The 20,701-nt window shown below is 53.3% G+C and overlaps 1 protein-coding gene across 1 annotated transcript in view; it reads left to right on the top strand.

Moving 5' to 3' along the window:
* The window catches only part of LOC133271246 (protocadherin gamma-A2-like), an 87,795-nt gene extending 71,070 nt beyond the window's left edge, over positions 1-16,725 (top strand). The window contains exons 4-5 of the mRNA XM_061457192.1: positions 9,165-9,253; positions 14,347-16,725. Coding sequence (XP_061313176.1) covers positions 9,165-9,253; positions 14,347-14,573 — 316 coding nt within the window. The 3' untranslated portion in view covers positions 14,574-16,725. The remainder of the gene's footprint in view (positions 1-9,164; positions 9,254-14,346) is intronic.
* Positions 16,726-20,701: the final 3,976 nt, after the last annotated feature.

Here is a 20,701-nt window from a genome sequence, read left to right as displayed (position 1 = left end):
TGCATTCCCCAGGCACTGGCTGGTAGTGTAGGTAATGAAGAGGCTGCGGGCCTGAGTCCTGCCCGCTGTTACTCTCTCCAATGTTAGCTCACACCATGAGCCCTCTGAACTGCAGGGCTCTGCTTGGTGCTTGGGGAATGCAGGCCACCTATTAGATGAAAAGGTAAAAACAGGACATGCTTTTAGCTGTATTTGTCTGACCCAAATTAAATAGCAATAAAGACAAGACAGTTTAGGCTTGTGGTTTGAATGGATCCCAGAAGGAGTGCTGTACTGACCCTAAACCAGAAAGCAGGTTTAAATGCATGTTGTGATTTCTCCTTTGCTGTCTTCATGGGAATTGGAGAAGGAACAATTCTGTCTTTTCTCAGCATAATTCTGCCCACTGAAACAAATCCCACATGTCTCTGAGCACCTGGAACCAGGTGAAACTCCGAGTAAGCTCAGTAAGGGACCATCTCTCAATCCCATATATCGCTGTTATGGGACAACAAAGAGAATTTGTTCTTTGTCCTGAAGTGCAGGGGAGCTCTGGTGCACGTGCTTAGGAAATAAGAGTTCAGACAATATCCTCTGAAAATATGGCAGAGAGTCAGACCTGAGTAGAGCAATTCTCACTTGTTGGGGAGAAACAGGAGGAGAGATATAAATGAATTAATTTAATGATGGTCTTGTTTTCTAAAACCAAAAAACCACCCATGCTGTCTCTGGGCAAATGTGGATGAATACAGAATGATACCAAGCAGCAGATGCTATTCCCAGACAAATCAGATCAGTGGCTGTAGTGGAGATTACAGTGATGAATTGTCCTAAGTGAAGTAGACGTACAGTCTGGCAGTGTTGCAGGACATCGCTTGGGATCATTGGGATTTCCCGGTTGGGAAGTGGGGTGGCATGCGGGGGGAGAATGCAGGGACTGGCATTGGTACAAGGGACCTATCTTGTTGCTTTGTCACTAGTTGCCAAAGAAAGAGAGAGCAGGCTTGTGCCCCACATGTTCCTGATATTTGCCTGACCCCGGTAGCTCTTTGTTTTGATCTCTGTGTGATGGTTTATGCAGGAAAACACCAGGATCAAGTCAGGGTTTCCTGCCTGGAGGAGTGGGGAGGGCTCTGTGTTGCTCACAGGTGGGCATGGGAGGGTGAGACATCCAGGGCTGGGAAGAACTGACATGTTCTCAGCAGATCATGGGAAGAGTGGGGATAGTCTCAGGCCATGTGGGCAAGGTAGAAGTTGATCACAGGCAGGAGGCACACCAGAGACCATGGTGGGGGACTTGAAAGGAGGTGAGGAGCAGTGTGAGAATCCCTGGTCACTCCAGGGGAGGGAGGAGCAAAGCATACAAAGAAGATATAAAGTGCCATTTCACACACATCACCTCCCCCCCCATTTATCCCCTCCAATCCTGAATCTCCCTGTGTTAATGCTTTCCAATGCTGTTGCGAGGCAGACTCCCCCTCCAAGCCCCAGCACAGCCAATAGTGAAATTCATCATCCCCTGCCTGTGCAGTGGAAGGAAGGAAAGTGCAACAGGAGCGGTTTGGGGCTGACAGTGGGGATGCTGCAGCAGTGCCCACCAGAGAGCCATGAAGGAAAGGAGGGTTTTTTGTTTGGGTTACACACAACAGCTCCAGAAGTTGGGCTTGTAGGACTAGCAGCAGCCTGCCTGTGTGTGGTGGGGGACAGGGAGGGGAAAAATGTGCCCCAATATGGTGCTTAAAGCTCTCAGAAGCATTCTTGGGCCTCAGAGCATGCAGGTACCACCAAAGGGGGGCTGCAGCTTGGGGTGGCTTCTGGTGTATGTTTGGGGTCATTAGGAGGTCCTGCGTGACACCCCACTGTACCAGGACATGCTCTGCCAATGAGACCCCATATGTGTGTGTCTTGTGGGACATCCCAGAGCATGCAACAGCTGGGGCAGAGTATAGAGAGAAGGAGACATGGACATTTATAGACTTACACAGCACAGGGGAGGATACACAGCAGAAAGACAACTGGCCACAGATGGTTTGCCACATCCTTCCTAAAAAGAAGCCATAGGGGAGTTTGTGGGTGTTGCAACCCCTTGGGAACTTATATTGCAAGTTTGTTTAATGTTATAGTGGACACAGTAGCAAGTGCTATAAAGCACATGCACGGATGCACCAGCAGGGATGTATAGGGCAATGCTGATGGATTTGCCTTCTGTTTACTCTTTCACTGGAAGCGAGTGAAAATGGGCACGTGCTGGGCAGCCTGCAGAAGTCAGGAGACAGGCGTCAGGACAGGGGCACCTGGAGAACATGCAGCTAGCGGGATGCAGACTGCAGTAGAGTCATCGTGGGTCAGGGAAGGCCAGGAGCCCTAGGAGTGACTGCTGGCACTTGTGGGCTCTGCAGGATTCCCATTGACAGTGTCAAGAGAAGCAGAAGGAGCAACTGCCACACTGGGAAGTTTAGGACATAACTGTAATCCTCAGGTTTCCATCTCAAATGCACTCAAGGGTTGAAGCCAGCAGTGGTGTTCGCTTTGCGAGGTGAGGTTCCATGTTTGCAGGTGAACCAAAAAAAGGTGCAACAGTCTTTGGGCTAAAATTACTGCTGCTTCTGCCTGGTTTGCGTTCATGGAATCACAATGGTTTGGAACCACAGAAGCCCGGCAAGGGCCAGATGGTTGCATCTGCCAGGTTTGGTTTTGCCTTGGTGGGTCTTGAATTAGGAAAGGTTGAAGAACATTCAGAGGCTCCTGGCTTTGAGGTGCTGGAGCATGGCTGACGAAGGGCAAGAACCCTGGTGAAGGTCCCAGACCACAAGTCTTACGAAGAGAAGCTGAGAGAACTGGGGGTGTTAGTGTGGAGAAAAGGAGGCTCAGGGGACACCTCATTGATCTCTGTAACTACCTGAAAAGAGATTGTACTGAGGGGGTGTTGGTCTCCTCTTGAGTAGCAAGTGACAGGACAAGAGGAAATGGCCTCAAGCTGCACCAGGGGAAGTTTAGGCTGGATATTAGGAATAATTCCTTCCCCAAAGGGTGCTCAGGCATGGGAATAGGCTGCCCAGGGCAGTGCTGGAGTCATCGGTCCTGGGGGCATTTAAAAGATGCACTTAAGAGACAGGGTTATAGTGGTGGACCTGGCAGTGCTAGGTTTACAGTTGGACTCGAGGACCATAAAGGCATTTTCCAACCTAAATGATTCTGTGATTCTATGACTGTGGTTTCCTAGCAAATGCTGCAGAGCAAATGCTGCAGAGCAAATGTTGCTTTAAAGCATTAGGAGACTTCTCAGAGCCCGGCTTTGCTCCTAGTGTGGGTTGCAGCCCCAGGGTGAAGTTTTGGAGTGGGTTTCAGGTACTGGGACAGGCAGGAGCTGTTTTGATGCTGGGAGCAGGAGTTCCCGGTGGATAACTGCTCTCCTTTCCCCTCGTCCTGCAGAGCTGAGCCAGGGAAAAAACCCTTCAACTTCTTGGGACTGGAAGATGAAGGTTTTGTAGTGATGTGTCCTGGTCCCACCCCACTTCCACAGCCAGGATACCGTGGAGCTGGTCGTGCTGTACATGATGCCTGTGAGCATTTCTGCTTGCAGGTGTCACCTTTTTGTCTATTACAGCTCAAATCTCAGCAGATTCAGTATGTGGGCTCTCTAGTTCATGTACCCCTCTTCAGCTGAATGTTTCCTTCCCTTATTGACCATCCTAGGCCAATAATCCCTTTACCTGGATTTGTCAAGGCCTTTGAAATCAGAGCTATTTGGATTCTGTCAGATTGAACAAAAGCTGGAGAGTCTTTCATGGAGAAAGGGAAATATCCTAGCGATGGAACATGTTTCTCATTCTGGAAAGCCCCCGGAATATCAGCAGTTTCATCATCTTCGCTTTATGTATAGAAACATTATTTTAGGTAATTTAGCAGGTGCTATGTGTATTTAACTTTTCTCCCTCCATCTGCTTCCTGCACAGCTGAGCACATGCCATGGCTGGCTGCAGGGGTGCAGGGATCCAACAAATAGGCACAATAGCCTTTCTAAAGCATTTCTCAAAATATCCTTCACGGTGGGTTAAGGATGGCGGCAGGATGGGCTGGCTGAAATAATTCCTGCCCTCATCTCCATCTCATTCAGGAGGGCTAAAAGAGTCCCTGGGAGGAGGGACACTGCCCCTGGTCCCCCTTTTAGAGCCATTGTGGCCTTTTGTTCTACCTCTGCCTGGCAGTGCAGCATCCCAGCAGCTCAGCTGGCTGGAAGTAAGGGCTCACCGGTGCTTTGGGAGGCTGCAAATCATTCCCCCACTTGCCTGCTATAGCATTTTCAATCTCATCTTTGCAAAGTCATGATCTTAAAGCTGGGCCTCATCCAGGCCCTTGTAATGGCATTACAGAAGCGGCAGGGAATGTGATGGGGGAAGGGCTGGCAGCATCCTCTGCTGAGGAAAGGAAAAGAGCAGGAAATTGTGGCAATTTTGGAGCTGATTCCATTGTTTTCAGAAGCTGGGGGAGGCGGGAGGGTGGTGGGCTGTGGGTTGTGGCTGGGGGAAGCTGGTGTGGGCAGTAGGACAAAAGGATGCTCATCCTGGGTCTGCATCCCCAGCCGCAGGACTGTGTCCCCAGCACACCTGAAGTTCGGAGGAGGCGTAGCACCGGCGAGGACAGATCCATTCCCTCTTTCTTGTCACTTTGCCAGCCTGGAAACACGCAGGCTGAGATTTTATTGCTGCTGCCTCTGGCTGGAGCTGTGTGTGGGAGATGGAAGGGGGATGGGGAGGGCTTGGAGGAAGCTGGGAGAGGAAAAACAAAAGTGCAGAGGGGGAAGCCTCAGGGGACCAGAGGCTGCCTCGGAACTGGGCTGGAGGAATGGGTTTGAAGATACCCCTGGTCGGTGCTGCTCAGGGGGAGCAAAGGGGAATGAAAAAGGAAGAGTCTGGGAGGAGAAACAAACCCCAGTCACATCCCCTCCCTGGAGTGGGGAAGCTTGGGAGCACCCGGGCTATGCGGTGGGAGAGGTGCTGAATGGTGGGAGCGGGGGTCACTGCTGCATGAGCCAGAAAGCCGCAAATGAGAGAGGAGGGAGGATGCTGAGGGTGTCCTGGGAAACTCCTGAAGGCAAGCGCTGCCTGAAGCCCTGCCAGGCACCCCAGGGTGCTGGGGTCGGGTTCATGGGCTGCTGGGCTGTCCTTTCCAGCCCCTGGGACTCTGAGAGCACTGCTCAGGCACAAATACTTGTCCAGTTTGTTGTGGCACTGCTATAGCTCCTGATTCCAGCTGCAGAGCAAGGAAAACAGTTTTTTCATGACTCCACCAGGCAGTTGTGCAAATCCCTGTTTGTGAGGCCTTTGGCTGCCATAGTGACGAGCTCCATAGCAACTCCGGCAGGAAATGAATAATTCTGGGCTCTGCTCGAAATGGGAGTTAAAAAGGGATGTGGTGGTTGGGGTGCTGTGAAATAGCTAGTCAGCAAAGCACGCAGGTCCACCCTGCGCTGCTGGGGCAGATGCCCTTGGTAGTGGGGCAACCTCATGATGCAGCTTGTTGTGGGGCTGTGTCAGGGCTGCAGGGCAAACCTTTCATTTCAGTGTTCCCTAATTTCCACATAGGTTTAGTGAAGGGGTTTGCAGGTTGTGCACTGGCTGTACCTGCTGTGCTGGCACAGCCCCTGTCCTGTCCTCTGTGCCCACCATGCCTGGAACACCCCCTTAAGATGCTGCATCCCTTGGTTTGTCTCAAACGTGGGTTTGCTCCCTTCCCTCCAGTCCTAGAGGGGCTGGAAACGTTCCCAGAAATAAAAGCCAGCTCTTTTCTGAGCTTTGAAGTGTGGAGTAGGATTGAACAGAGGGGAAAAAAAATCTCTCCTATGGGGGATGGGTTTTTAGGAAAAAAACCCTACTATTGAGTCAATGGCATTTGTATTATAAACAGGGAGTCCTTGGAATCATTTCCATAGGAACCAGCCCTCCCCTTCCAGGCAGCCTCCCCGAAGCAGTGCCCCAGCAGTGCTGCAAGGGGGGGTCTGAGGTCTGCCCATTCCAGGCAGGGGAGCAGGGCAGGGCAGGCTATTGAATCAGTGATTCACAGCTCTGATTCACAACTCCATCCTATGGCTGTGGAAGGCAGCCAGACCTGGTCATCAGCTGTGTGCCTTCTGCCAAAGCGAGAAGTTATTTTTGGGTGTTTTTAGATTACAGCACTTATTTTTTTCACGTGCCTCAATTCTGGATTATTGCGCTGCAAGTAACTGAGGCACTTGAATTTCCTGCCTAGACAACTGAGCTCAACCATTTTTTGCAACTCTAAGGCATTTCTAAAATAGCTTTTCTGCATCACAGGAGCAGGCACACAGCTTTGGGGCTGTTTGTGCAAAATTTGGGAGCACTGGGTGCAGCTTGCTTGCAGAGAAGGGCTGCATCAGGCTGCACACGAGTCACCAGTGCATCCTTCCCTGGATGGAGACTGACTGGGTGTTACTGGTAAGATCGTAGCCAGCAGGTCAAGACACGATTGCTGTCTGGTTAGGGAGCTCAGTGAGCTTGGGGGTACTGGTGCTACCTCCAAGGTCAATGCCCTGACCACAGGGTGAGCATTTCCTTCTGTGCATTCCTGCTGTCCTAGGGCACATGGCTTTGACAGGAGGCAGGAGGAGCTTCTGTCTTGTGCAGCTCGTTGCCTGAAGGAGAGGTGGGAGGAAAGAGTCTTTCAGGAGGTGGAAAATGTGATGCTGGCACTGCTGTGTCATGGAGCGAGTTGAACCTGGGTCTGCTTTCAAACCAGAGTTCAAACCACTGGAATATTTCAATTAAAAAGGAGAAATTTGGCACTTCCTTGTGATTTCCCTTTCCCCATCCCTGGATGCTATCACCATGCTGGGGCAGTTCCCTGAGCCAGGAGCAGCAGCTTGGAGGCACTGGGGTGTTTCTGGATGGCTTTCCTGCAGCTCTGAAAAACCTGGAAACCTCAACTGCCCCAGTGGGGCAGAAGCTGCTGGGGTTAACTGGTGGCTGAATGGGTTGTGGTTTGCAATGGGGTTTAGTGCAAAAAGGTTCCTAAGTCCTTTATTGGATCTAGCCTGGGGCTCTATTCCCAGCCCTGCTTCTGACAGTAACAGGTCACTGCAGCCCCAGGGCTGTCCCCTTGTCCTCACTGCCTGGGTTGCCTGCATGCTGCTGGCTGGCCCAACAGGCAGGCAGAGCAGCAGTGCCCACGTCTGAGCAGTCTCAGCGCAGCCATCATGCAAACACGAAAATCCATTTGTGAGGCAGGCAAACCTTGCTTCTGGCCTTCCTGAAGCCGTGCCACCACACATGCTGTGAAGGAGGGATATAAATAGTTTTTGGGATGCCCTGGGTTGCAGCAGACAGCAGGTATTTCAGAAGTGGTGCTGTTGTAGGGTCATGCCAGGGCAGCCCCTGCTACATTAGTGATTGAATTCGTCCTCCATGGGTAAACCAGTGTGTGAGAGCAGTGCCCTGCCTGCCTGGGGACGGATCAGGCAGGCATTACAGAAGGGGAAGGGATGGATGCTCAGGTGGTCCTGGCACAGGTCCTTTGTGTCTCTGGACAAGTTGCTTGAGACAAGATTTTGTACAGAGTATGTGGGAGCATCCATACATGTATCTGCACTCAGATCACGTGTTTCAAAGGGAGTCTGACTACAAGGTCACTGTGGCAGATGCATCCTTCAAGGACGTCCCATGGGTCCATCCCACTTCCAAAAGGGCCGTGTTGAGCCTGTTATGTATGAGGGCTGCTGCAGGCACACCCAGTGAGGGTTAGCGAGATACTTGGCATGGGGGTGAAGAGCCCATCTGCTACCCAGCACGCGGTGTTGAGCTGGCATCAGCAGTGCCTGTGCTGGCAGCTCAAGCATGAAGCTGCCAGCAGGAGACCCCAGAGCTGAGGGAGATCTTGGCTGCTTGAGCATGTCTCAGTAGGGCTTTGGGGTCTCAGCAGGGCTTTGGGGTCCAAACAGGGCTTTGGGGGCTGATAGCTCTTGGGTGTGAGGGCTGGGACCACAGCAGTGGAGGAGGAGGCCACGTTTGTGCCTTGTAGCCTGATATTTGAATGCTTGCCCTGGGAAATGGGCTCAGCTCTCTCCAAGGGAAAGGGCTTTCAACCTCCCCTGTCTCACTTCTAGAGAGCTCCCAGCTGCAAGAAAAGGGCTGCTCTTGTGCCAAGCGAGGCAGCACACAGCCAAGGGGCAGATCCTGGTATCCCAGCAGGTGGCAAGAGCTGTGGGTGTCAGAGCACAGTGGGGAGAGGTGGTCTCAGGGAGGTGGTCACTTAGGGTCGGAGCAGAGGAGGGCACAGGAAGCTGGTGAGATGTTCAGGTCTCTGCTGAAAGCAGGGAGGTTCCGGAGGGGCTCTGGGAGAGCAGCCCTGACCCCTCTGGAGGGGAAGTGCCAGCACCAGTGAGGGGTGGCTGAGCACAGCTGGCACCTGGCAAACATGAAAGCAGGGCTTGTTCAACTGTGCACAGGCTGCTGATTGTAGCCTCAGCCACAAAACCTCCTTGGCTAAAGTCTGACAGCATCCCCAGAGCTTTCCCAGGCACATCTGTGGTGCTCAGCCCTCCCATCAGCCAGTCCTGGGGAACCAAACCTCCCTTCTCTCCTCTTCCTGTTGCTCCATCCTCCCCAGAACTGTTCGCTGCCAGCTTTGCAGAGCTGATGCCTACTCTTGGACTCCCGTCAGAGCAAGTTTTGCAGTGCCAGGCAGCTGGCTCCATGCTGATCCCAAAGGCCACAGGGTTTTCTCACCTTCCATCCTGTGAATGGAGTTGTAACCTGAAATAGCTTGAGGGGTGTATCCACTCACATGGCCTGGGAAAGGACCAGAGGGTGAATGCATCTCTGGGGCTTTAGGACCAGCATTTTTTTTTGTGATACTGCATTTTATCAGTGGGAAGGTGGTGGTGGGATTTTGAGGTGATGTGTTGGATGTCTCTGAAGTCACCAGAAGTTAGGTAGGTATTGCTGGAAGCACCACTGAGCCCCCAAGTGCTTTTGGTATTGCTGGCTCTTCTTCAAAAGCCTGGTGGGTGATAGAGACCTTTAATAGGACAGTGTTATTTACTAGAAGGATTTAAAGCCTGCAGCTTCTCTCCACCAACAGACAAGCCTACAGCCTTGGTTTCTGATGTGCTAAGCTCACTCCTCCTGACCGAGCTGCAGTAACTTGCTGTTTCTTTTCTCTTCCCATAGCTCCCAGAATGGAGAGGAAGGTGGAGCCTGGCCGAACAACCAGTTTGACACAGAGATGCTCCAAGCCATGATCCTGGCTTCAGCAAATGGTTGGTCTCCATCGCGTGTGGGAAAACCATGGCACATGCTCTCGTGTGGATGTCTCAGTGCATGCTGTTAGATAAGATGCTGATGGGGTTGATGTATCTGTTAACTGGGGTGGCTTCAGAAGTCCTTCAACAGAAAACAGTGGAAAAGCACTGTGTTACCCTGCAGAGAGGAGGGGTCAGGAAGGATTCAGACAGAGGAGATACCATCAGCATCAGGCGTGCTGTAAAAAAGTCTACCTCTTCCATACAAAATATATGTACATAGTTATCTGGCTTGTGATGCAGTTGTGACATGAAAGAGAGTCTTGATGTTTTATAAACTACTTGGTTCCAAAAGGTCACCGTAAATGAAACCTTTTCTGTGTTGCAACTTGCTATAAGGCGAGGATGTAGGAAGCCTGAAAGATTTGTTTGTGGCTAGAGACTAGGCCAAGAATACAGTAAATGCCTGACTCAGTATCCCCAACAAACCTTGTGTCCAGAGACACTGGTTTGCATCAGTGGTTCACTGCAGTTGTAGTCACAGGGATTTGGTTTGGGGTCATTTTGGGTTGGTTTGTTCTGCTTTACAGCTGTGCCACGTGGAAATGGTGGGCAGGGAGGGGTATTCCCATGCACCCACGGTCACGAAGTGCAATTATCACTCTGCACAGCACTACGGATGAAGAGGCTGTTTTTCATGCAGCCTTTATTTATAAATACCTCACAGTCCTTTCCCCCTTGATTTAAAAATAGAAGCAACAGCACAGCCATAAAACCTTGTGCAGAATGCTTGGGATGCTTCCTTTGAGCTGCTGGGAGAGAAAGAATCTGGGGGAGGGGGATGGCTTTGGTGTTGCTTTCTTGGAAAGCTGCTGCAGATGAACTTTGCTGTTGTGCAGACACCAGGCAGCCTGGAGACACAGCTGCTGTGGCCTGGGGAGGGGATGAAGGTCTTGGGCAAGGGACTTGTTTACACTCAAGGGAAAGGAGCAATGCGAAAACGTGTCTCTGCTCTGAAAAACGACCATGGAAAAATATCCTCTGGGGTTGCATGTGGTTATCATCACCCAGCGCCGCCAGATCCGGTTTCCTTGCTCACAAATAAAGCTGTTTTTCTGACTGCTGCTCCAGGCAGAGCACCAGAGAGCTGAGTGGATCCAAGGTTAAGCCCTGACTTCCATGTAGCCCTGAGCCCCATTGCAGCCTATCTCCCCCAGTCCACAAGTCTCCACAGTCCTAACCTCTCCCACGGCTTCAGTTCACCCTGGGGGTTAATTTAAAGCAGATCCATCTGCCAGATTAGGGCTTCCCCTGCTGCAGCCCCACGAGAGGATGGCCCTGTGCACTCCATCCTTTCCTTCCCCATGCCGGTCCCTTGCTGTACTGGAGGGACAGAAGGAGGGAGGGATGGGTGGGTGGATGGATGGATGGAGGGATGGATCCACCTGCAGACACAGCACAAGCTTTTTCCACCAGCACTGTGCTGTGATGTCTCCCCTGATCTCTGTCCCCCTCTTCTGCTCTCACTATTAGCTCAGTGTTGATTGCAGCAATCTTTGATTAGGGGCAGTGTTAATTCCCATTAAGATCTGTACTGCCCATCCTTGGGTGATGTTTCCTGGCTTTTTAAATGATCCTTATCTCTTACTTTCACCTGCTGAGCTCTGTGGTGGCAGGTGGGACACAGTGACAGAGGTGATGACACTGTGTGCTCTCAATTTCCATCCACACCATGTCAAGCCCACTCTCAAGTTGCACTTACAAGACCATCTGGGAGGCAGGAACTCCTCTGATGCTGCTCTGCTTCACGAGCTAAGGATGCTCCCTAGAAGTGGCTGTGGATGCCATGAATGCATCCTTACCCTGTGCTGGGTGTTATCCTTTGCTTCAGCAAGATGCCAAGCTGGCCCTGCCATGCCAAGACTGTGCGATCCAGTGGCTCTGGGGATTAAATTGTTTGCCCAATGGTTAAACCACACTCCCAGGCTGGAATGCCTGGGGAGCTGGTTTTCCACCAGGGCTGTGACTCTGCTGTAGGACTTCTCTTCCTGGGCTTCCTTCCTCTGGATCTTAAGAGATTTTCACTGCTCTGAGGGTGGGAGCAGCTCTGCTCTGGAGCCAGGCTGAGAGAGCTGGGCTGGGTCAGCCTGGAGAAGACTCCTAAAGGGGAGACCTTAGAGCAGCTCCAGTGCCTGAAGGGGCCACAGGAAACCTGGAGAGGGGCTTTGGACAAGGGCCTGTAGGGACAGGACAAGGGGAATGGCTTTAACCTGCCAGAGGGGAGACTGAGATGAGCTCTTAGGCAGAAGCTCTTCCCTGTGAGGGTGCTGAGGCGCTGGCACAGGGTGCCCAGAGAAGCTGTGGCTGCCCCATCCCTGGCAGCGTTCAAGCCCAGGTTGGACACAGGGGATTGGAGCAAGCTGCTGCAGTGGAAGGTGTCCCTGCCTGTGGCAGGGGTTGGAGCTGGGTGAGCTTTAAGGTCCCTTCCAACCTAAACCAGGCTGGGATTCTATGATTCTGTGATCTCCTTCCCTTGCAGCTGGGAACAACATAAAAATCTGTTTTGAGCCATCTAAAGGGGCAGAGGCAGCTGCAAAGGCAGACCAAGGAGCACAGATGCTCCAGGACACCAGACACGAAAGGACAGACGTCCTGTCCTTAAAATACTTCAGCTTCCAGGGAGAATTTATGAGGGTGCCATGAGATGATGGAAGAGCAGACAGAAAGGCAGCTGGAGGAGGTCCTTCTCCCCAGCTCCACCGCCTGCAGGCAGGGACAGACACTCTATATTGGGTTCTCCTGAAAGCCCCCCAGCAGCTGCAGCAACACGTGCTCTGGGGCTGTCTCCAGCCTCTCCTCCCCTCTGCCCATGAGGCCGATGGAGCTGCTAGCTGGTTATTTTTGTGAAGACCAAATCCTTGCTTTCCTTCTTAGGACCATTTGGGACAATGGCTGGCTGCTGGTAAAGGCTGAGTGTAACCTTTCCCGTAACAAGAGCTGAAGGGTCCTGCTTGGCAAGAGCAGCTCAGTGCCCATTTATAAACCTCTGTTGTCCCTGTTCTCTTTTCTTTTCAGCCTTAATGTCAATGTTACCTAGAAACAGCCCTTTGCTCTTCCCTGGGACCAGCTGGCAGGCTGGGAACTTCATGGGTGGCTTTTTCTCCCCTGTGAAAAACTGCTGTGTCTGCAAACTAGTTCATGGGGACCACTTGTCCTGGGTGGTGCTGGCAGCCCCCCCAGCCCCATCACTGCTCAGAGCCCTGGTGCATCTGGGATAGCCCAGGGCAGCAGAGAAGGTTTCCAAGCCCACCAAGCCCCCGGCTGGGCTCTTTACAGCTACAAGAGCCTTGAAAACATTATCTCCCCTGCTGCCAGAGGCCATAGTCCACCTGCAAGTCAGTCTGGCTGCAGCCTGGTCTGACCCCACATCTCCAGCCATCCCATTCCCACTTTAACACCCTGATGAGTGTGGGGTTGTGCTGGTTATTAATGAAATAAGACGAGTGTGGATGAAAAATATCACCAACTGTATATGCACATCTCCTGCAGCCCGAGGTCCTCAAAGCCCTGCCAGGTCTGGCACCCACTTAATGGGGACAGAAAAATTCTCCTTCTGGTGGCTGCTTCCACAGTGGGAAGCAAAAGGCATTTCCCCACGCTGGTTCCCTGTGTTTATACACTGCCCTGTGCATCCCCTGGCCTCGGGCACAGTGTCCCGCCAGGTTTTGGACTCGCTGTGTGTTTTCCTCCCTCTGGCTCCAGCAGAACAGCTGTAACTTTTCAAGCTGCAGTTGCTTCATACTTCTGACCCCTGTGAGGGGATGTGTACATGGCAGTATTGCAGGGGATGGGGGGATGTGGCCCAGCTTTTTGTTTAGCTTTCTGGCTGGCTTAGCCACCTCCATCTGCTTAGGGGAAAGCAAAGGCAACAAAGAAGCATGCATGGATCTCATCTGGAGAGAGGAGAAACACGTGAGGACTGGCCCATGATCTCTGCTTGTTGCTTTTTATTCCTGTGGTCTCTCCACCTTCGACAGGAGCGAGCAGAAGCCCTGGACTCTGCCTTGGGTGCTTCATGTGCTCCTGCTGGGTCTCTCCAGCTTCCCAGGAGAGTGTGTCCGCAGCCATGAAGCAGTTAAAAGGCTGAGATAGGATCACAGTATCCAGGGCAGAGAACTGGGTTTAGCAAATCATTTCTGAGCACGGCTGGGCAAGGATCCCACCCTGAGCCATGCACAGGCAGTTGCACTGAAGCACATCATGCCGCAGCCCATGGCAACAAGCATCGCTTGTGCCTTGCCATCCCCCCATGTTCATCTCTCCCCCTGCTTCCATGCATCCCCCCTGTCTCCATCTGGTTGCTACCTTACAGCCATGCCCCAGCAACCCAGGGGGAATCTGAGCCCTTCCCCATCCCTACGCTTGCTCTCTCCATGCTGGGGCTTTGCAGAGCAACAGGAATGAATTTGCCTTCCCCTCCCCCTGCTCCCAGATCTGGACCATCAGACGCGCTTCAGCATTGATTTCCTTTGTGCTCGGCTTCCTAGAGCCATTTTGCAGTACTGCAGGGGAGGGGTTTTCTTTCTCATCTCCTGTGCTCTGCTCCCTGAATAAACTTGGCTGGAGAAATACTGGGGGCAGGGTTTTAAATGCAATGGAAAAACAAAATAGTATTGGATTTCCCTTAATGTGTTGCTAATGGTTGTGGCTGTACAATATGTTTGTAATGAGGATGCTTTCCGTGGAGGGGGTGTTTTTATGTGGAGGGGGGCTAAGAAGGCAGCAGCAGGCAGGCAGGGAGGCACAGGCAGCCCCATCACTGCCAAGGGCAGAGGAGAGGTTGGCTGGAGGCCCCAAATCCCAAGACTTTAGCAACCATGTGAGATGAAAACAAGGAATTTTGGTGCTGGCTGTGCCGTGCTCTCCATCACGCACATTGCAGCCATCCCATGGAGCAATAGCACTGAAGGGTAATGAAGGGTTGGGGTGAGGTTTGGTGGCACCGAGGTCTGCGTTTGACACCCAGTGAGAGCCTTTCGGGGGTGCTGATGCTTGTCCGACAGTAACAACCTGCCCTTCTCTTTCCCCCCACCCTCTGGTGTCCCCCACAGAAGCTGCTGACGGCAACTCAACGCTGGGCGGTGGAACGGGCACCATGGGGCTGAGCGCCCGCTATGGCCCCCAGTTCACCCTGCAGCACGTCCCCGATTACCGGCAGAACGTCTACATCCCGGGCAGCACCGCCACCCTCACCAACGCTGCCGGCAAGCGCGATGCCAAGAACGCCGGTGCTTCAGGAGGCAACAAGAAGAAGTCCGGGAAGAAGGAGAAGAAGTAGAGAAGAAGAAGGAGACCTTAGAGCCACAGGGCAGCCGGCTCCAGCACTCCCTCAACCCACAGCTCAGGCCAGAGGACGAATGTGAATTTGTTGTGATGCTAAAAGTAGGAAACACTGCGAATGTATCTCCTCATCATCATCAGAGCTAGGAGCAGGGTCTCGCTGCTGTTAGATCTCATGATGAAAACCAATCCGGAAGCTAAACCGAACGCAAACAAGTGCCCTGTGAATACTTGCTAATGTTTTATACGATCCCTTGGGTGTTAGAATATGCAAGGGCAGAAGGTCTTCTGCCACATCTTCGGATCCGATTTGCTCCCAGATAGTCCTCGAAAGGCACAAGGCTTGTGCTTGGCTTTGCCTAGTGTAAATAATTCTAGCAGGGATCTTTTAATTTATAGAGCTTCAATCATTTTTTCTTTGGAAAGGAAGTTCCTAGCTTAGAGCCCATGCTCCAGATCTTTGCTCTTAAACTTTCCATTAGTAAAATTCACACCCGGTTAATGATAGCGATGGATTTGTTGCTGAGAAGTTGGTAGGGAGTGCTTCAGTTCCTGCTTCCCTGTTACCTGGAAAAAGTGTTTATATTGCATGAGTCAAAAGGAATACGGCAAAGCTGCATCCTAAACATTTATTTTCTTGTTTTAAAGTGCAACCACCGATGGCCTGAAATATGAGATTAAAACCCCCCTCTTGATGTCAGATGTAGGGAATTCAATGAGGAGCATGCCGAGGTGTGCGGCAGCTGCCCCAGCGGTTCTAGGGGTCTCTGAAGAGCAGACACATCTCATCCCTTCTTTGCAGTAAATATTTATATGTACAGTCAATGTTCTTCTGGAATTAAAGCTAAGAGAGTCTCACTCCCCTGTGGCCAGGTGGCCATCTGGCCAAGTCCCCATCAAGGGGACCAGGGGACGATGCTTCACGCTTCTGCACACCGTTTCTGCATGCACATCCTTCACCTCACGCCTGCGCTAGCGCAGTTAGCTCCATGGACCCAGAGAAGTCCTCGCATGCCCATGCAGCGTGGTGTGAACAGCCCCTCTGTGCTGGGGCTGCTTTGGGAGGGGTGGGGTGGGTGGGATGGGTGAAATGGGATAGGGAAATTCATCACTTCTTATTTGGGGGTTATTCGGGGTCTCAGCCAAAGGGGGAGATCTGCGGAGCTGCTGGCGCATGGCTTTGAGAGTTAGTGACTGAGTAAGTGATGGTTTGTTCGATGGTGTTTGGGGACCGGACCTGGGAAAGGGAGCCAAGAGCTGGGGGTGAGCATGGGGTGATGCTGCAAAGCTGGCGAGCCAGGGCAACAAGGTGGGGATGTTACAAGGGACCATGCCAAGCCAGCCCAGATGAGATGTTCCCACTGGCTTTGGGCTTTCCACCCTCCGTAGGGAATCAAAGGATGAGGAATAGAGTTTCTCCATATACCCATAACCCTTGCACCAGGCCAGCTTCCCATATCAAAGCAGCTCTGAGCCCCCCCAGGTTGGCAAAGCGGGGCTTTGTGTAGCCAGAGCAAGGAGAGGGGCTGTGGGGTGGCCAGGAAGGAGGTTCCGGGGGGGGGGTGTGTTGTTTTTTCCCTTTTTAACCACTAACTCATAACTCACCCAGATCCAGCCCTCTCAGCCAGGCTGCTGCCACCCCACCACTGCCCCCTCCCCAAACCCAGGGCAGCAGGAGCATCCGCTGTTGTCCTTCCGGATCCAGCCACCTCCAGCACTGGCTGCACTGGGAGCAGTTCCCACCCTGTCCCCTGCAGCTGCCACCTGCCCCCCCTCTAGAAATGCTGTAGCTGAATCGTAGTCTTTATATTTCTTTTTAACCTGCAACCCGAGGTAGCGTAGTGAGTGTTGTGTATTTAGTGCTGTGCTCTTTTTAATCTTGGTAACTAACTCGTGGCCACCAGTATTTTCAATTCTCTCTGTATCTTCTTTCCATGTGCTCTGTGCTCCGAGTGTACGTGAAATGAACACGTTTGCCCTTTCAATGTGTCTAATATTGAATTATACTTATATATTATATATATGCTTATATCCTTCTTATACCCGTATAGACCAACGTCGATGTGTTACACGCAAGTTTTATACTCTAATATTTATATGGCTTTTTTTTTCTTTGGGAAAAAAAAAATAATAAAATGGTTTCTTCTGAATGTGTTCTCTTTATTCTGATGGGAAGAGGGGGGCACAGATGGGGCCTGTCCATCCCAGTGCTGCTGCAGTGCCGAGGCTGCTCGAGGCAGTGGTTCAGCCTCAGCCTGGCTCTGGCAGTGGGGATGCTCTTGGGGCACCCTCATTCCCAGGTCCCCGAGGATGGAGGGTGACATGGTTGTGAGTCATGACTGAGGACACCATGGTGTCCACAGCTACAGCCCCTTTCCCAGCACCAAGGGGATCCAGTTGCCCTTCCCCATCACTGGCAGGGGCCTGGTCACCCTTCCCCAGCTCGGGGGGGGATATGATGACCCTTTCCCATCACCACCACGGATCCACTCTCCCTTCTCCAACCCTGGGGTTTTCATGGTGGGGAGGGGGGTTCAGGTGCTGTGTGAGGGGTCCCCTGGCCAATATAAGCCCTCCCCCCCATAGGGTAGTATTGACACAGGCCAGGGAGAAATCCTGCAGTTCATGGTGTCGCATCCAGAGGAAAACTTAAGCTGCTGCTGCCCAGATGGGAGGGGGAGGTGGAGGAGGCGAGGGCAGAGCGGGCCTGACAGACCCACACACACACACACACAGAGCCAGGCTGGGAAGAGGCTGGGCTGCCCCCCTCCTCTTTGCAACATGAAGGAGGCTCCAGGGGTGCAGGGCACAACCCCTGCACCCCACAGAGCCAACCCTCCTCCCTGTGCCCGTAAGGACAGCCCAGGTCCCACACATCACATGCACACACGTGTGCACCCCCATGCACACACATGGGAGCACGTTCCAACCCCCAGAGCATCCTCCTTTGGAGCGGGCAGTCGCAGACCACAGGGGAGGGCATGGAGGGAATCAGGGTGGGAACAGAGCAGTGACCTGGTGCTGGGGGGCCCCTGTCACACTGTGCCCTCTGCTCCCAGCCCTGGGGCCACCATCCCTTCCATGCTGGAGCACCTGGAGTGCATTAGGGCAGCTCTGGAGGGATCAATCACATCAATGGGGAGCAGGGCTGAGTGCTTCCAGGTGCCACCCGCAGGGCTGGAATGTCACCTAGCTGGGGTGACATTGTCCCAGGGCACCCGGAGCTGGGTGATGGGGGCTGTGGGTGCAGGAAGAGGGACGGTCAACCCAGCGGGTCCCTGGCTGGGTGACAGCCACTGCTGGTGGGGAGCAAAGAGGCTTTTCAGAGCTGTGGTTATTGGTGTGGCTTCAGCCTCTCCAGTGCCCGGAGCCCCATGGTGTCCCCGTGTCCCCAGCTGCTGGTGTCAGTGTGAGGATGTGAGCAGCATGAGGACATGTGTTCAGTTTCATTTCATTTCATTTCTCCTCTCTGTTGCACTAAAATCACCCCAGGGCATTGAGAAAACAGGGAAGGGAAAGGCACAAAGACAAGCCTGGCCAATTAACACCGATGAAGGGAACCCGGTCAGCTGTGCTAATTAGCAGGGACACGTGGGAGTGGGAACATGTTCATCCCAGCATGGTTAGCTGATGGAGAGCTTCCTGAGCTGAGCTGATGGGAAAAAGGAGGCCAACAGAAACAGCCTGGATCACAGCCCTGACAAAAGGGATATGAAGAGGGTGACAAGACTCAGGCCCCAGCAGCCACGTGGGCTGAGTGACCAGTGGGGGATTGGAGACATCACTTCTAGGAAGGACAGCACGGCCTTGGAAAGGAGGGGATGATCCTGGATGTGCGATAGGAGCGAGTGAGGGGGTACGGGGTGTCTTTCACCTCCAGTCGTGGGGAGCACCGAGGGACTCTGTGGCTGGAGTGGGACCGTGGGTTACAACGGTGCTGGATGCTGGGAGGCTGAGTAGCTGTACCCTCCCAACCAGGTGTGTGCATGTGTGGGGTGTGTGTATTCACCAACACTGAGGTGGCTCAGCAAGTGAGCAGAAGGGGACCACAGCGAGGGCCTGTGCTGGGATGCTCTGAACATCAACAGCTGTAAGGGTCTCGTATCCACTGTGGTGCCCTCCTGCTGCTGCCTTGTTCTGCCTCTCCTTCATCTCCTTCTTTCCCCTCACATTAGGAGCAGCTCATCACCTCTTCCCCCCTCCCTCACTGTCCCCCATCACCCTCCCACATACAACCGTGGCATGGGACCAGGGGAGCCCCAACCTGTTCTGCAGGCAGCTGAGCTGGAAGCCCTTGGTGATACAGAAACAGGTTACTTGGTGCTGGAGACCTCGTTGTCCTTCCCCTGGGGACTGTCCCAGACTCACCACCTGCTCCTGGCAGGGCTGGAACCTGCAGATGCCGCGGGCAGTGATGGTCCCACGTCACCAGCTCATGGGGCTCTTGTTTGCAGCAGTTTTTTGGGGCAGTTGACCTTGAAAATCAAATTGAAATAACAGCAAAAAAAAAAACCAAACCAAAAATGAATTGAGCAAACCCGGTTTTCCACTGGGTCTGTGAGCTGAGGTGACCTGTGGCCGCTCGGCCCCGGGGAGGGCTGGGTGGGGAGCTGGCATCCCGCCTGCTGACATGCTCCTTGGCATCAGGCTGCGGTCATGGGCCAAGTCCCATCGGGCAGCTCCTCCAGCCATGATCTCACCCAGAAAAGAGGCGGAGTGGGGAATAATCACTACAAAAGCTGAATTTCCACTTGGCTCCCTCTCGCCTGCTCCTTTGGGGGCCCAAAGGCAGGCAGGAGATCACCCTGGTCTGACCCAGAGCATGGGAGATGCAGGTTCATGCGTCTCTGTGCCAAGAGCCTGCAGCTGGATTGTGAGCCCTGGGGAGATGGTGGCAGTGGGGCCGGGGGGGGGGGGGGGTTGCTTCTCCCATAAACAGGTCAGTAGGGAGGGCTGGTGCTGTCAAAAACCCCTTAGAAACCCCAGTGCTTGGGATAGAAAAGGTCTAAAAGGGGCTTTCTGGGGCAGCGAGTGAGCCAGGCAAGGAGAGTGGGTGTCCATAGAACAGGGGTGTCCCTAGAAGGGGATGGTGTGGTGGGAAAGCCCTTCCCACAGCCCACACTTCCCAGCTCCCTGCCAGCCCCTCACCATAGCATCCCCTGGGATTGTGTCTCCCCCTGACACAGCCAGCTCTTCTCACAGCCCCACATTCCTGGCTGGGAATGAGAAGTGTTTCAGCATCCCCTGTGTCCCTTCCTGCTCCATAAATCCACTTCCCCATGCTTTATGATTTAACAGCTTAACCCCAGCGTGTGCAGACGGAACAAAACTTGCCTTTTGCTGGCTGGAACCTTGTGACTGCAGTGGGGGAGAGGCTGGAGGGAGGGCACTGCCTGCCCTTTGCGGGCCCTGCTGGGGCTCGGTGCCTGCCAGGAGCTCATCCATCACATGGAGGAGACCAGGCGAAATAAGCTGTGGTGGGATTTTGCCCTTTACAAGCCTGTGTGACCTCTTGGTGGCCTCTGCCGTGTTTGCTGTTTGGGGTCTGTCATGCTGCTCGGTCTGTCTGTCCTCCCCACAGGGCAGAGCCCTTGTCCAGCTGAGTGCTGGAGGAGCTGATGGCATCTGTGGCCAAGACATGAAGTCATGGAGCCAGTGAGAAGGGAGAGGAGGGGAAGGCAAAACAAGGGATGGGATGCCAGCGGGATGAAGGCAAATCAGGAAGAGGCGAGACTGCCTTGGGCACTGCTGTTGGGCCATGGTGTGGCTGGATGGGCTCTGCTCCAAGGGGACACTGCTGTCCCCCCTGGAGCCCATCCAGTCTCTTGGAACTTGCTGGGGCCTCTGCACTGCTGTGGATAGGACCTGCCAGGGTCACTGTCACCACATCGCTGGTGGAGGAGCCAAGCCATGCACTTGGTTCTTGCGTGTGATGCTGCCTCTGCAGTCAGGAACACCCCTTTGCAGGAGACGGGGACATGGGTGGCACAGTGCTGGGCACATCCCAGTGGCCAGTTTGGAAGCTGCTGCCAGTTTTGGGCTGGGGAGCAGAGGCACATGCCAGGGACATCCCCTCTCTCCCAGAGGGCTCAAGCCACACGGGATGTGGGGTGAGCCCTCTGGGTG

Source organism: Pezoporus flaviventris, unplaced genomic scaffold, assembly GCF_033815535.1.
Source record: "Pezoporus flaviventris isolate CSIRO_AGI_PZ_B2104156 unplaced genomic scaffold, CSIRO_AGI_Pfla_v1 ptg000023l, whole genome shotgun sequence".
In the NCBI taxonomy this organism is placed as follows: Eukaryota; Metazoa; Chordata; class Aves; order Psittaciformes; family Psittacidae; genus Pezoporus; species Pezoporus flaviventris.
This window is presented reverse-complemented; position numbering and strand designations above follow the sequence as displayed.